Source organism: Schistocerca serialis, chromosome 4 (assembly GCF_023864345.2).
Source record: "Schistocerca serialis cubense isolate TAMUIC-IGC-003099 chromosome 4, iqSchSeri2.2, whole genome shotgun sequence".
NCBI classification, from domain to species: domain Eukaryota; kingdom Metazoa; phylum Arthropoda; class Insecta; order Orthoptera; family Acrididae; genus Schistocerca; species Schistocerca serialis.
The window spans coordinates 401,595,135-401,612,452 of NC_064641.1; the positions used below are offsets into that span (position 1 = coordinate 401,595,135).

General features: G+C 44.7%; 1 protein-coding gene across 1 annotated transcript in view; it reads right to left on the reverse strand.

The window, feature by feature from the left end:
• The window catches only part of LOC126474485 (octopamine receptor-like), a 298,030-nt gene extending 281,685 nt beyond the window's left edge, over positions 1 to 16,345 (reverse strand). Inside the window, exon 1 of the mRNA XM_050101958.1 lies at positions 16,095 to 16,345. Within this exon, the coding sequence (XP_049957915.1) occupies positions 16,095 to 16,345 (251 nt within the window). The remainder of the gene's footprint in view (positions 1 to 16,094) is intronic.
• Between the last annotated feature and the right edge of the window lie 973 nt (positions 16,346 to 17,318).

Consider the following 17,318-nt stretch of genomic DNA (forward strand, 5'->3'; position numbering starts at 1 on the left):
GGGGCGCTGCAGTCATTGACTGTGCGGCTGGTCCCGGCGGAGGTTCGAGTCCTCCCTCGGGCATGGGTGTGTGTGTGTTTGTCCTCAGGATAATTTAGAATAAGTAGTGTGTAAGCTTAGGGACTGATGACCTTAGCAGATAAGTCTTACAAGATTTCACACATATTTGAACCTTTTTTTTTTTTTTTTTTTTTTTTTTGAAAACAGCCTTTTATAAGTGAACACGACACCGTCTTTCGACAGCGTCCAGCTAGAGGGTCTCAGAATATGCATCGAATCGTAGAGCTTTGAAGAAGTTTAAAGAAGAATGTGATGCGGCCCAACGACTAAGAACATTTTATCATAAATATTCTCTTCATTTTACCAGTTTGGGGTCAGGTTCTGTCAATAGTAACACCTAGCAGTTGAAAAAAACAGTAAACTCTTTGCAACAAGATTTTTGTGATGGCGTTCATACAGCAACAACAGGCCGCGTTAGCGACGCAGTTTTACGATCATTGTGAAGTGGAGCGATTGGTATGAAGCTGAAAATATTAATGCCACTTCCGGTGTTACAGTACATTTCGGGTCTTCTGCTGGCTGGAATATCGGAATGTACCAAGAAAAATGATGAAATTGTATCTGCCCCCATGTATTTTGTTTCAGTTTTGCACGACCACAATCGTCATACATATGACTGGATAGTTTCGTCGCGAGAAGAGACCAGTTTGAAGGCGGCGAAGTCATGTGTTGAGGCATATTGACGGATAGCTCGTACAGAAGTTGACATATTCGTTGGTCGTGTCACGCATGGTGTTAATTCCCGAAAACTTTAGACATGATTTATTGCGTACACGCCGTCAGTAAGCTGAGAGAGCGAAACATTCCGTACTTTCGTTCACGGTAAATTATTACAAGATTATAGTGCAGTTAGTAAAATATTACTCCAGTTGGTAACAGGAACTTCATTAATTCGACGACCGCTTCCGGGCTCTGTATTAGACGACTTTCAAGTAGACCTTGTGTTGATTTTCTAAACCTCAATTTTCAGATCTACTTGAAAATGCCGTTATGTAAATACTTAATACGTTGTCCAGTCACATTAACTTGTCCTCCTGTCCAAACCCTGAGTAACAACCTTTTTCCGCGCGGACAACTGCATGACGTGCAGGAAGAGAGTCAGTAAGGTTCTGGACAGTACCGATATGGATCCATGCAGCTATACCCGCTCCAGTGCCATGGGCAGCTCTGTTAGGGTTCTCGGTTGAAAATCCATGGCGCGAACAGACAGATCCAGGTGATGCCACAGATTATCTACACTACTGGCCATTAAAATTGCTACACCAAGAAAAATGCAGGTGATAAACGGGTATTCATTGGACAAATATATTATACTAGAACTGACATGTGATTACATTTTCACGCAATTTGGGTGCATGGATCCTGACAAATCAGTACCCAGAACAACCACCTCTGGCCGTAATAACGGCCTCGATACGCCTGGGCATTGAATCAAACAGAACTTGGGTGGCGTGTACAGGTACAGCTGCCCATGCAGCTTCAACACAATGCCACAGTTCATCAAGAGTAGTGACTGGCGTATTGTGACAAGCCAGTTGCTCGGCCACCATTGACCAGACGTTTTCAATTGGTGATAGATCTGGAGAATGTGCTGGACAGGGCAGCAGTCGAACATTTTCTGTATCCAGAAAGGCCCGTACAGGACCTGCAACATGCGGTCGTGCATTATCCTGCTGAAATGTAGGGTTTCGCAGGGATCGAATGAAGGGTAGAGCCATGGGTCGTTACACATCTGAGATGTAACGTCCACTGTTCAAAGTGCCGTCAATGCGAACAAGAGGCGACCGAGACGTGTAACCAATGGCGCACCATACCATTACGCCGGGTGATACGCCAGTATGGCGATGACGAATACACGCCTTCCAAAGTGCGTTCACCGCGATGTCGCCAAACACGGATGCGACCATCATGATGCTGTAAACAGAACCTGGAATCATTCGAAAAAATGTCGTTTTGCCATTCGTGCACCCAGGTTCGTCGTTGAGTACACCATCGCAGGCGCTCCTGTATGTGATGCAGCGTCGAGGGCATCCGCAGCCATGGTCTCCGAGCTGATAGTCCATGCTGCTGCAAACATCATCGAACTGTTCACGCAGATGGTTGTTGTCTTGCAAACGTCCCCATCTGTTGACTCAGGGATCGAGACGTGCCTGCACAATCTGTTACAGCCATGCCGATAAGATGCCTGTCATCTCGACTGCTAGTGATACGAGGCCGTTGGGATCCAGCACGGCGTTCCGTATTACCCTCCTGAACCCAAAGATTCCATATTCTGCTAAGAGTCATTGGCTCTCGACCAACGCGAGCAGCAATGTCGCGATACGATAAACCGCAATCGCGATAGGCTACAATCCGACCTTTATCAAAGTCGGAAACGTGATGGTACGCATTTCTCCTCCTTACACGGGGCATCACAACAACGTTTCACCAGGCAACGCCTGTCAACTGCTGTTTGTGTGTGAGAAATCGGTGCCAACCTTGTGTGAATGCTCTGAAAAGCTAATCATTTGCATATCACAGCATCTTCTTCTTGTCGGTTAAATTTCGCGTCTGTAGCACGTCATATTCGTGCAGTAGCATTTTTAATGGCCAGTAGTTTATTAGGATTAATATAGAGGATTTTGTGGACACGGGAGTTGTCTTCGAACTACGCACGTACACTGCAAGCTGTTTGACACGTTACATTATCTATTTGATAGCTGTGATAGTGCCGAGGTGAAACAAACTGCGTGTAGACATGGATATGGTCGCTAAGGATAGATACGTACTTGTGTTGATATATTGTGCTTCCAGAATGTCGAAATCATCCAGGATAAACCACGAAAATATTGATCAGACGATAAAGCTGCCTACTTTGGCCTGGACCCTTCTGATGAATCTTCCAGGGTGTTTGTTTTCTGTCGTTTCAGGCCGTGCAGGCCAACGGCCATTTGTCTGACTGAGCATAAAACGTGATTAATCTGAAAAGGACGCAAGTCACCACTCAAAGGACCTCTAGTTGCGGTATTAGCGTGCAAATTCCAGCCCTCGTCGTCGATGAAAAGCAGTCAGCATGGTTGCATGAACCAGCGCTTCCTTCTGAAGTCCATATGCAGCAACGTTCGCTGAAAGGGCATCGAGGAGAACCTGTCAGTTGCTGAACAGTTCCATTTCGGTTCACCCGTACTGATTTTCGCAGCTTTTGTTCACCCCCGTCATCAATGACCCGTGTACCACAGTTTCCTCAGGCTGGTGTTGGATAGAGCAATTTTGCCATGCACAGTATTCTTCTACCACAATGGCACGCGAACAGTTTACAGACGTAGCCGTTTCAAAACCCTTTCACCTTTGACTCGAAATCCAGTGATCATGCCCCTTTGGACACCAGTGAAATGGGTCAGTTTCACATTACGACAACGACGGAACTGTTTTCCGCGTCTGCTGACATACTTTATTGACCCTCCATAGATCGTGCTACCATCTGACGTTGTGAAAGGTTGTTGCACGTTGACGTAGATCATAGGCGGTAATCACTTTATTGTGAGTGGACTGTATAGCTATTATTAAAAGTTTGAGTTGTACTTCATTAACTAATATTGAAAGATTGATACAACTTTCACTATCTCTCTCTCTTGCTGTGTCTGTAATACTGTCCTAGGTCATGAAATGATGAAGTGGCATAGTGTTACCTCACTTGGTAGGTAGTGCGGTCATCAGTCTTCAGATTGGTTTAATGCGGCCCTCTTCGCCAGTGACAAACCTTTACACTTCTTGTCTTCGACTGTTTGTTGGATGTATTACAGTTTTCAACTTCCTCAACAATTTTTTTGTCCTGTGCAGGTCCCTCTAGTTCTATGAAACTAATGTTCTATCGTCGTGTCCCTTCTTCTACAATCTGTTTTTCACGTATCTCTCTCCTCGTCGATTCTGCGAAGAACATTGTCCTTTCTTACCTTATTACTTCACTTAATTTCCAGAATCCTTCTGCAACAGCGCTTTTCAAACGTTTAGGTTCTCCTTTGTCGGTTTTCCCACTGCCCATGATTCAATTCCACCCAATACTTTTCTCCAGAAGAACATTTTCAGAAATTTCTGCGTTAAAACTACAGCTCTCTCTCAACGCACACGCCTGACAAACTACCACGTGGCTTTGTGTTGGTTCAAAAACCCATGCAGTCATTATGTTTTAGGACTTCCGTTCATCATAATGCCGAAATGGTTTCGTACAAAGGCCGCTCCCAGGTCCATCTCTCACTCTTGACTAACACGTTGATTCGTATTTAACAACCAAGTCATTGACACGTCAATGACATGCATTTTGCATTTACGTGCATTTTAATTACACCAGAAAAAAGGGGAATAGTAGGCTTTTAAACTAGAAGGGTAAAGCTTCCACGGCGACTAGTCAATCACACCTTCCGTTTCCACCGCTACTCGCAATACAGGCTCGCAGATTTCCAGCAGTGCTGCCCTGAGGCCATCTCCGCAGGTCATCGGGAGTCAGTTCGAAGCGGGACTCATCACTGAAAACAATTCTACTACAGCGATTGAGGTTCCAGGTCGAAGACGTGTATGGAGACACCCCGGACAGTTGTGGGATAATAAATGGCTCTGAGCACTATGGGACTTAACATCTGTGGTCATCAGTCCCCTAGAACTTGGAACTACTTAAACCTAACTAACCTAAGGACATCACACACATCCATGCCCGAGGCAGGATTCGAACTTGCGACCGTAGCAGTCGCGCGGTTCCGGACTGAGCGCCTAGAACCGCTAGACCACCGCGGCCGGCTGTGGGATAACAACTTGAATATCGCCCGCCATACGGGCAGAGAGGCAGGAGTGTTGGTTTGGGTACAGTTTCTTTTCATAGCAGGATGCCTTCGCTTGTCAGCCGTGGCACCATTACAGCACAGCGGTACATCAACGATACTGTACGCCCCGTTGCGTTTCCCTTAATGGCGAGCCATCGTGGAATTACATTTCATCGCAATACGCCCGTCCGCACACGGCAAGCGTGACTACTGCTCCTCTTCGTGCTCGGTATCAGTGGTAAGCCCGTGATAGCAACTATGACTACGGGTTTAATAAGGAATGTCAAGAAAGGTAGCAAGATATTTTTGACCAAACAGAGTGACAGGATACAGATTAAAGTATCTGAGTAGCCAGCATCAGATTTTCAGTGATGAGGACGACGATACGGAACACAAACAAGAAAAATTCATAACCAACATTGAAAACTGTGTTCTGAGCAATCTGAGCAAGATATTAGGTGATGAGATAGACCTACAGTGGTTTAGTAACCGTGTTCCAGAACTGCTCCGTGAACGAAGAGAGCTTCATCTCAAATACAAGAGAAGACGAAACCTAGCTGACAAACAAAAGCTGAACGAATCGAAAATGAATGTAAGGAGAACAATGAGAGAAGCATTCAATAACTCTGAAAGCAAAATTTAGTCAACCCTTTTGAGTGAAATGCCTGTTTTGGTCTTAGGTAAAGTCAGTAACAATTGCGAAATAGAATGATATTTTCACTCTGCAGCGGAGTGTGCGCTGGTATGAAACTTCCTGGCAGATTAAAACTGTGTGCCCGACCGAGACTCGAACTCGGGACCTTTGCCTTTCGCGGGCAAGTGCTCTACCATCTGAGCTACCGAAGCACGACTCACGTCCGGTACACACAGCTTTACTTCTGCCAGTACCTCGTCTCCTACCTTCCAAACTTTACAGAAGCTAAAAATTAACGTGTATCCCACAAACTCATCTCGCTCTGTTCCTCAGTGAGATCCCTAGCTCCGTAGACAACGGTGCCCGAGTTAACGCCGGGTTCCTTGAATTCGGGAAGGCTTTTGACACCGCCACGCACTGCCTTTAGTGAGGAAAAAAAAAAAGCGTATAGAGTATCGGACCAGATTTTCAACTCGATTCCAAACTTCCTGGTAAGCAGAGGTCAACAACGACGCTCTTAACGGGTAAAAATCGTCACATGTAAAAGTAATTTGCGGAGTACCCCAAGGAAATATGGCAGGACCGTTACCGTTTACAAGGTACATAAAAGATCTAGTACAAAGCGGTGGATGTTCTTTAACACTGTTCGCAGTTAACGCGGTTGTCTATAGCAAAGTAATAACGATAGAAGACAAAACGACGTATGGAGGATTAATGAATAATGAAGTCTCTGGAGTTTACCCTGAACTTAAAAAAAACGGAACATATTGCACATACAGAGGAAGGAAATCCACTGCTGTGCAACTATCTGCCGTAAAACACATAAGAGCAACTATTCAGAGTGACGTTAAGTGACTGACCACATAAAGCAAATAGTAGAAAAGCAGATGCCAGACTGAGTTTCATAGGAAGAGTCTTAAGGAGATGTAACTCATCCGCAAAGGAAGTGACTTACATCGCGCTTCTTCAAGCGAGTCTTGAATATTGTTTATGAATATAATACCCTTAGCAAGTAGGACTGATAGAAGAAATAGAGAAGATCCAACGAATGATTGGTGCGTATAGTTATAGCATAGTTTGTCGGCGCTAGAGCGTTACAGAGATGCTAAACAAATACTTGTGGCCGACGTTGCAAAAGAGACGTTATGCCTCAAGGATAGGTTTACTACTGAAATTTCGAGAGAGAGCTTCCCTACCACATACGTCTCGCGTAATGATCTCGACGAGAAAATTCAGGAAATTAGAGTTAATACACAGGCTTACGACTCTAATTTTTCCCAGGCGCCATTCGCAAGTGGAAAAGGGTGGGCGGTGGGGGAAATCTGTTAGAAACACCAGAAGTACACCCCCCCCCCCCCCGCCCCACCACACACAATTAAGTGGCTTGCTGAGTGTGATGTAGATGTAGAAGTACAAGTCTCTAGTCACTTACCCAGTGATAAATCAATTTAAAAACACGCTACTTCAGACATCTACAGAAGATACATAAAATAAAATTTGCACAGGTGATAAGCGAGACGAGTGGTCAACATCCCTTTGATTCACTGTATACTCCAAGGGCGCGTTTCGTGGCTACAAAATGAGTACTACCTTTTTGCACAACTGTAGCATTTATTCGTTCTTGTAGACGTGATTATTAGCAATCAAAATATTATTAGTACCACAGCAGGTAGGTGACGTCATTAGGAAGCATTTATCAGTGCATCCAACCAAGTAACACTACACGTGTTGTTTTGTGCATGGAAGCAAAGTTCGGTTGAATCCTTCCTTTAGCTGACGTGGCGCTGACGGAGCGATCCTATACTCTGACTGGCTACTTTATGAATGATTTGTTAAATAAGGGTCCCTCAGCAATGTAGTCATTAGGAAGCACTAATGAAAACATCTAAAATATAGGAAAAATTATGAACAGCCCTAGTCACATTGCGCATTGTCATGATGTCACGAACCATGCTTCACCAAAGCGATTCGCGCTGCCTGGAAGTGAGTTGCAATCTTTGCGGCCGCCTATGAAGTTGTATTGCGATTCGCGCTGCCTGGAAGTGAGTTGCAATCTTTGCGGCCGCCTATGAAGTTGTATTTTGTGGATTAGGTAGTTTGTGTTCAAGGCACACGGCCGATTAGGAAAGTTTTATATTTTCTTCATTTGTGTGTGAAATGTATATCAAGTATATATATGGAATATTTTGTGGTATGGATTTCTAGATCGCCTATCGAAATGAGTGCACTACATGGCAAAGACTGTCGATATGTTATTTTAAACAACATTAACATCGAGAGTGAGATAACTGATATACACTTCGAAATCTGGACTGTATCACTTAGTAGTCTTCCTGTGCCAGAATATTTGAGTCACATAAAGCAGCAGTCCATTGCAGACAGTAGTGTCAGACGAAGATCCAGCACCACGCCTTTTACTGCGCTAGAACAACAACTTGGAGTGAAGACGCCGGATCAGTAACGAATTTAGCAGTCTTTTCCGATTCTTTAAGATCCAGTTCCGACCTCCATACTGACTAGAGTTGCAGAACAAATGAGGCTAGTACGAGAGTACAGTGGCAACATCTATAGGCTGAAGATTATGCTGAAATAACTATGAAATCACAGTAAAACACATGAGGTGACAATTCAGTTGAGTTCAGTTATTGTCATAAATTTAAGACATGTTGCGTGGATAATGTAACCAAGTCGTTACATTCAGTAATTTAAATCTAACTCAAGTAAATAGCTGATACATTATGTTACTACATCTGGTATGAGCAGCATCGGAAAAGGTCGAGGTTTGTCTACCACCTACGGCTATCGAAACGTAGGACTTTTGTTGCTATAGTGTTCTAAATTGCCGCCACTAATATCTGAGTGCCTTGGAAATTCTAGAGTCCACACATAACAAAGTCGGTGGCCACAGTACTTTTACAGGGTTTTATAGTTTCTCTTAATTATATTTAGCCGTGCCTATTCTTGTCTACTACAGAGGTAACAATTCTTGTTGGTGTTCTGCATCGTTCTTCTGATATGTTGACGTTACTTCGATATTCAAAGCATCCACTGAAAGTGAAGCAGTTCTTTATTAGATATTCGTTGTGCAGTTACATTAAACGTAGTCCTTCAATTTCAGTCATTTACCATTGTGAGCAAACCGCAATCCAACTGATAGCATTCTCTCTCTACCTGGAAAAAGGGGAAACTATCCTCTCCATTCTCACATACTCTTATGATCCTGTGTCCAAATCGACGTGGATGTTTCTCTTATGGACCATGACCTGCTAAAAGGTAAACCATGGGTTGGATAGGTTGGGTAGGGATAATTATATGTCAGCTGAGCCTATTCTTAGCAACATGCTGTATCCACGCCTTGCATTGCTTCTAGGATCAAAAGCACACAGTCATTCGTCCAACCTCCATGCTACTAAATGTCACCGAGCGAGGTGGCGCAGTGGTTAGCACACTGGACTCGCATTCGGGAGGACGACGGTTCAATCCCGTCTCCGGCCATCCAGATTTAGGTTTTCCGTGATTTCCCTAAATCGTTTCAGGCAAATGCCGGGATGGTTCCTTTGAAAGGGCACGGCCGATTTCCTTCCCAATCCTTCCCTAACCCGAGCTTGCGCTCCGTCTCTAATGACCTCGTTGTCGACGGGACGTTAAACACTAACCACCACCACCACTAAATGTCATTTATTAGATACATGAGCGCTTCTGATCTGGCAAAATGAATCGTTTTGTTAATGCCCCAACCAATGCAACGCTGCCCTGTAACGTACCATGATGTCAAACGGACATATTCTGAGAATCACCACTAAACCCTCGTCAGTGCTCAACTTTGCAGAATGCTCTACTGTCTTCTCAAACTCTTATTATGTAAATGTAAAGGAGGAAGCCGACTTTTATCATAAGCGGAGAACAGAGGCAGCTTGACATTCTGTTGTTTTCCTACTTCTGCCGCAGTGCAATAGTTTGGTTGACTGTCCCATCAAAGAGTGTGCCTTGTGAGACCCTTTCAGAGGCTTTGCCGCTAATATCAGTTAGAGAAAAGCGTGATCTGGCCAATACACCACAATGGGTTAATATTCGTTCTCTTAAGACAGCTGGTCTGCTGTTTCATTGTGTTGTCACACATATCTGGGGGACATGTTCTTAGTTTAAACCGCACTTTCCATGCGGATTCACTTCACGTTTTATGAAGGGCGTATTAATCAAGAGGAATAACTTGTCGTATCGTGCGACTATTTAATTACTAATGGAATACTAATAACGCTAGCAATATCAAATTGCCCTCCTCACGTTCTTGACCCTTCATGGCCCTCGATAGCTCTCTCTCTCACCGCCCCCTCCCCCCCCTCCCCCGCCGTCCTCTCTCTCTCTCTCTCCCTCTACTATTAGTAAACAGATTGCTTTGGTTATAGTATTTCTAAATCGTTCTAAAACAAGGGATCAGGTGGGTGCAATGCAATTCCTGAGCCGGTTCTTAACCGCCAATAAAGGGCTGCCTTCACTGTAGTAAGAATCTTTCCAAAAGGTTCAGTATTTCTCTTTTTACTATAGATACTGAGTCAAAAAAAAGCCTCACCACGAAGGAATTATCCAAATGGTACGAATTCGGTAGACAACGAAGTACACTTACAGACAAATTAATACAATTTCAGAAAACAATTGGATAATTTATTCAAGAAGACGAGCTGCATAAATAGAGCAAATCAAAAACACGTTGGTCTACCTGTGGCAATTAAGGAAGCAGTTCTTAGGGATGGCATTGATTGATACGGTTGTTGGATATCCTCCTGAGGGATATCATACCAAATTATGTCCAATTGGCGCTTTAGATAGTGAAAATCCGAACGTTCTCAATTGGGGAGAAATCCGGCAGTCTTGCTTGCCGCGGTAGCGTTTGGCTAGAACGAGGACAAGCAGTAGGGGTGCCAAGAAAGTCAACCAAACGGTCCCTGCTGTGATAAGAAATGGCACTGCCGACCATCATTCCTGACTGTCAGGCCGTTGTCGGGCAGTACGGTGGGCGACAGCGACATCGACATCACGCTGCTGTCCAGGGCGTATCCAGATACGTCTTCGGCCTGGAATCTCATTGACTGCAGTATAATTGTCTTCATTGATGAATCAAGCTTCTAACTGACTCCTGATGACCAGTGAAGACGATGACCGTCGAAGACTTGTCTGTAGACGTCCCGGGCAGAGGTGGGATGCCAACCTGTCAGACCCCAAGCAGCCTAACAAGCAGAAGCGATGGTGTGAGGTGCCATTTCATTCCATAGCAGGACTCCTTCGTCATCTGCGGCACCCTTCCAGCACAACGGTACGTCGAAGATATTCTATGCCCCATTGTGTTGACCCTCGTGGCCAAGCACCTTGGGCTTACATTTCAGCATGGTAATGACCGCCCAGTGTTAGTTTCTACTGCTTGTCTTCGTGATTGCCAAACCCAGCCATGGCCAGCAAAGTCGCTGGATTTCTATCCAAATGAGAACGTTTGGAGCATTGTGGGCAGGGCCCTCCAATCATTTTGGGATTTTCACGATCTACGGCGTCAGGTGGACATAATTTGGTATGATATCCTTCAGAAGGACATTCAGTGACTATCAGTCAATGCCAAGCCGAATAACTGCTTGCATAGGGGCCAACAGTGGATCAATGTATTACTACCTTGATGCATTGGTGAAAAGCTTTCCCGTGATTCAGTCGTCCAGTATTTCTGAAATTGTAATGATTTATGTGTCTGTACACGTACATCACATCTACCTATTTCCATGCAATTCGGATAATTCCATCGTGATTTGTTATTTTTTTTTTGTTTGTGTCTTAGCGCGTATTAAAATCTCTCTTTATCTATTTATGAAACCATTTGGTTATACCCATTCCCCACTAGTGCTTATCATTTGATGTAATTACATTTTCCTGGAGATACAACATTTTCGGTTCCACGATAAGTACTGGAGATGCAGTTTGTGAGATAATGGAGTCTTGCACAGGCAGCAACGTCTTCAGATCCGTCTAATATGTAATTTCGTCAATATTAATTAGACTTCGAAAGTTTGTTGTCTTGGATACTTCTCTACATTTTGTGCAGATGGTAAATAAATTTACGTCAGACGAGTGTTCATCTATGAGATGGAATTCAGTACGTGAAAGGGTCATTAGCTTTGTAGTATTCTTGCTGACGAATGATTTGTTCGGAATCAGATAAAAGAAGTTGCGATTGCAAAAGTTTACCTCTTGTAATTGAATATATCGATTCAGACAGCGTTATCACAGCCTCAATAATAGTGATAAATCAGTTTAAAAGTTGCTTCTAATTTCAAAGCTCTTCAGTCAAAGGGGATGCGCCCAGATGCTAGCTCCACAGACCACTACAGTAATGAAGATACAGTACTTTACAAAATTGGAAAAACGACAATATCACAGCAAATTATCGTACCTGATATGATTTAGAAATTCGTTAGCATTAGAAAAAGCTTCCAGTTTTCTTGGAATGGATAAATAAAGGCACTGTGTTACTTTGAAGGGACCGTTATGCCATTAGTCCTGGTAAGTAGTGTCAAGTTCAGGTAACGATGCTGGAGGTGTACAGCGATCATGCACCCTTCTCTTCGAAGTAGTGGACAAAGACTCAATAATAATGAGAACTGGACGCACTGGTAGGCCTGGGAAACACAACAAATCAGCCAAGTGAGCTGTGTGAATAGGGAATCTGCAGTCGTAGAAGAAAGCATCACTACGGGGGAACAAATCATGTACCACTGAATTAACCTAATGAGGCAAGAAGGTCACATAAACATTGGCAGAAATGCTACCTTGCCAAAGCGGCCTGGGGTCAATGGAATGCGACTATGATGCTGCCCAAATCATCACCGAAACCCCGTGTTGTGTCACTCTTGGGACGCAACCTCGGCCACAAGTTGACAGTAGCGTGAAACAAGGCTCCTCCGACCAAACGGCTTTCTTTCAGTGCCCCATAGTTCAAGTTGTTTGCCTTCGTCACGACGACTTCCTGTTATGAGCATTTGTGCTTCTGATAATACATTTCGCCCTGCGATTCCCTGGTTCTGGAACTCCCTTCACGATGTTTCGTTGTTGATAATGTTCGCTTGTGTGAAACTGATGTCCGCTTCCATTTCGTTGCAGTCGTCTTCAACGACCGTCTGCCACGATAACTCAATACACCTTCACCTGCCTTGTCACTGAGCGGATGATGTTTTTCCGCTCATCGTGTACGCAGTATAAATCTTCGATAGAAACACCAAACATTTCAACTCCCTAGGTTACGAAGGCACACACCACCCGAGCGCCAACGATTTTCCCACTTTCGAATTCAGTTAACTGTGACAAAGTGCACTATTCCGACCACGACTGACACTTGCAACGCAATGAGAACAGTGCACAAGTGCCGACGTTCAAATACGGGGTGGTGATAATTAAACTCTCACTGCTTGAGAGGGGTCCCCATCAAAAACGAGTGATCGTAGGATAATGAAACTTTGTGGATACGTTTGTAAGAACTTCCGGAAGAGAAATAACGAATAAGCAATTGAAAGAACTACATTTTAATTTCCCCACAAGCGTCGTCACTTTTCTCGAAATGTGTTAAGGAGTGACCCGGTGACCTATTGCGCAATGTGACGCGGAGCTGCATAGTGCATCAAAACAGTTAAGTCCCAAGCACCTCTCTCCTGTAGGGCAGGGATCACATGTTGGCGAAGCAGATCAGTGACGTGTGCCGTTCATGCTGCATGTACTTCGTCCTTGGGGCTCGAGTTCATACAAGAAAAATGGACCATTCGTAAACTGTACCGTGAAACCACAACACACAATGATGCGTTGACTGTGGGTGGGAAACGTCATGAACGTTTGTTGGCAACGATATCCTGAAAAACAACACTGCCCCAGCGTGTGTAAAATGTGCTTGAACACCCCGCGAAACGATCCAATGCCACATGTCGTCAATTTCACCCTTACAAGAAATTTAAGAGAAGAGAAAATTCTCCTCCAATGTCCGCTGCGGGTAGCAAAACTTGTTGAGCAATGTGAAGTTTGTACGGATACCATTTGATAATTGTTTGCAGCGTTTTCAGAATGGTAGACCATGGAATGTTCAGTTGTCGTGACACAGCTCACGCCCTGCTTCAAGATCTCACATTGCGTCCAGGGTTCGCTGCCATGGCCAACAGTAACTTGAGAGGTGGCATGCCCTCTTTTGCATGTGGCCTCTCATTTTCATCAATTTTATTAATGTTCTATGTCATTGCACAGTAGTTACAGACCGAATAAGGTTATTGTAATGAGAGTATTTGTACTGAGAGCTCAAAAAATACTTATCACTTGATTCCTAAACATGTTGTTTTACTTCCCTGGGTGGCCTGTAAGAGGCGAGCGTCGGAGGACGCTGCACTCTGCCTTTCCGGTTGGGGGCTCCACTTACCCGAATTCTGAGGGGTTCGCACAATAGGCTTAAGCGCCTGGCGGAACGACTGACGTCGGTCGATTTTCGCCTATTGTATGCAGGGCGAACCGACCTGCGAGACGTCTTAGTGTCGCCGCAGTGTATGTGTTTACCGTACCAGCGCGTCTGGAACGAAGATTCCTGGCACCGACAGACTGCATTGTCCTCTTGCGTCTGAGAATACTTGTGGACTGTGCCCTGCTGGGTGCGACTGTCTCGCGCCGGATGACCGGTGGTCTAGGCAGGTTGTTTTTGTAGCCAGTCAAACGGCAAGTTCAGTGCCCTCAGCTGAATAGCAGAGGCATGATTGGTCAACTTAAACTGAGGCTAGTTGACGTCATAAAACCCTGCTCGAAATTGGAGGGAACGGTCGCTATTGGCGCGAATGACGTTCCGAGACAGTGTGGGGGAATTTTGGAATCAGCACTGAATGCTGATTCGCGTTTTTCGAGGAGAGTAGGGAGTTGAGCAATTCTGACTTCGCTGCTTGCATCGCATCACAGAGGTGGATTCGAGATCTGATCTTCGTCGGAGTCGGGCGTTCTTGCGACTTGGTCACTCTTTTTCGGATGAACTTAGAATCCTCGGACAGACTTCGAGGCCAGGGGTTTACACAGAGTTGCTGCACGGCAGAAGTCGGCGCCTGCATCATCAAGACGCTGCCTATCGACGACGTGCTCCAGATTTCAGTACGCTCGCTTTGCTAAAAGTCCACCTTGCTTGTTTCTCCATGTGATCCCATTTGAGCCCTCACTATTAATATATAGTCGGAAGATTAATATTTGATTCATTAGGACCTTTAGTCACTATCGTTAATCATTTGCATCACAGAGAGTAGGACGCCTTGTTCTCGAGCCAACTCTTATTCTCATAAGATTTCAGTATACCCTGTCCTTTAACCCACTGTTTGTGTCGATAATCATGTACATATATGTTCTGATGTGTAATGAATCTCATTTTAATATTTAATCCGCATATCATTTCGTAGATATATGCAGAATCCCATTTCCTGTTGTTTATTATGATAAAGTTCTCTTTCTTTCTGAGTAGATTACTATTTTTTTTAAATTATTGTGAGTGTGCACTCCTTAGTTTACCACTGGAAGGGTCCACCATCATTTACTTCCGTTACCGTTGCGAACATAATCAATTAGGTGGTATGTAAGGAGTGTAGCCATGTATGGAAGTGAAAAATGGACGATAAATAGTTTGGACAAGAAGAAAATAGGAGCTTTAGAAATGTGGTGCTACAGAATAATGTTGAAGATTAGATGGGTAGATCACATAACTAATGAGGAGGTATTGAATATAATTGGCGAGAAGAGGAGTTTGTGGCACAACTTGGCAAGAAGAAGGGACCGGTTGGTAGGACATGTTCTGAGGCATCAGGGGATCACAAATTTAGCATTGGAGGGCAGTGTGGAGGGTAAAAATGGTAGAGGGAGACCAAGAAATGAATACAGTAAGCATATTCAGAAGGATGTAGGTTGCAGTAAGTACTGGGAGATGAAGAAGCTTGCACAGGATAGAGTAGCATGGGAAGCTGTATCAAACCAGTCTCAGTACTGAATACCACAACAACAACAACAAGGAGGGGGTCGAGTGCATGTCCAGTTCTCATGCAAAATTCGTCTGAATTAAAGAGGTACTAACTCCTCTCCACCCTGGCACCTCGCAAACTTCTTCAACAATTTTTGGCGCAATAGGACGTCGGCCTCTCCGTTGGCCGACCATTCCAAACAGCATAACTACCAAGATCATCAGGTTTCAGCCCCATTTTTAATATTAAAATTTGTTTCTTTCACTGGTCGATTCGCTAGTTGTCTTCAGCACATCGTTACAAATGCTTCCACAATATGTCACTGTCATACGATTACTTGTTTTTAACGTGGTCATCCCAAACAGCGGAGGATTACAGTAATTATAACTACCTTGTAGAACAGCATAACTTACAGACTTGTGTGCATCTGCATTTATGTTCAAGTATGCGTTTCTCGCGGAGTCTCCGTATCTCTGTTCAAGCTATGTAGCTTAATGATATGAGATGGCGTGAAGGCATAGCGAATAGATAGTTGGTTGACAGGTACGAGTGGTGTCTTGGCGTAGTGACGCGAGCAGCGGGCAGCGGGCAGCGGGTGGAGGCTGCGATACTGACCAGCCGAGGATGGGCGGGCACGTGATGGCGACGGCCAGCACCCAGACGACGAGGATCATGAGCAGCGCCAGCTTCTTGGAGCGGCGCCGCCGCGAGTAGTTGAGCGGCTGCGTGACGGCCAGGTAGCGGTCCACGCTGATGGCGCACAGCGACAGGATGGACGCCGTGCAGAGCAGCACGTCCAGCGAGATCCACACCTGGCAGATCTGCCAGCCGAAGTGCCACTTGCCTGCGCACACATGCGTAAGCATTCGTCATACACGGAGCGCGCACGTCCCAGAGAAGCGAAATTACTGTCACGTGACACTTTAGTACATTTTACTATAACTCACTGACGGGAAAAATTTGCAACACCAAGAAGCAATTGTGCGATACAAACGAAAGTTGTTTGGCTTGTTTCTACATCTGATCTCTATTTAAATTTCGCGTCAGTCGTGTAACATGATGGCGCTAGCAGCACCACTATGAGAATGTTAATCAGGTTGTAATGGTTCCTCATTTACGTTACCATTACGGCATTCCAACCCCAGTTCTAGAAACCAGTAATATCGTACTACTTTTCACACTTGGTTTTGTTAATGTATAGGTACTCCGATGTATCGATGTTTGGTAGCTAACTCTAAATATAGATAAATGTAAATTAATGCAGATGAACAGGAAAAGGAATCCTGTAATGTTTGAATACTCCATTAGTAGTGTAGCGCTTGACATAGTCACGTCGATTAAATATTTGGGCGTAACACTGCAGAGCGATATGAAGTGGGACAAGCATGTAATGGCAGTTGTGGGGAAGGTGGATGGTCGCGTTCGGTTCATTGGTAGAATTTTGGGAAGATGTGGTTCATCTGGAAAGGAGACCGCTTGTAGAACGCTGGTGCGGCCTATTCTTGAGTACTGCTCGAGCATTTGGGATCCCTATCAGGTCGGATTGGGGGAGGACATAGAAGCAATTCAGAGGCGGGCTGCTAGATTTGTTACTGGTAGGTTTGATCATCACGCGGTGCTTACGGAACTGCTTCAGGAACTCGGGTGGGAGTCTCTAGAGGAAAGGAGGCGTTCTTTTCGTGAATCGCTACTGAGGAAATTTAGAGAACCAGCATTTGCGGCTGACTGCAGTACAATTTTACTGCCGCCAACTTACGTTTCACGGAAAGACCACAAAGATAAGATAAGAGAGATTAGGGCTCGTACAGAGGCATATAGGCAGTCATTTTTCCCTCGTTC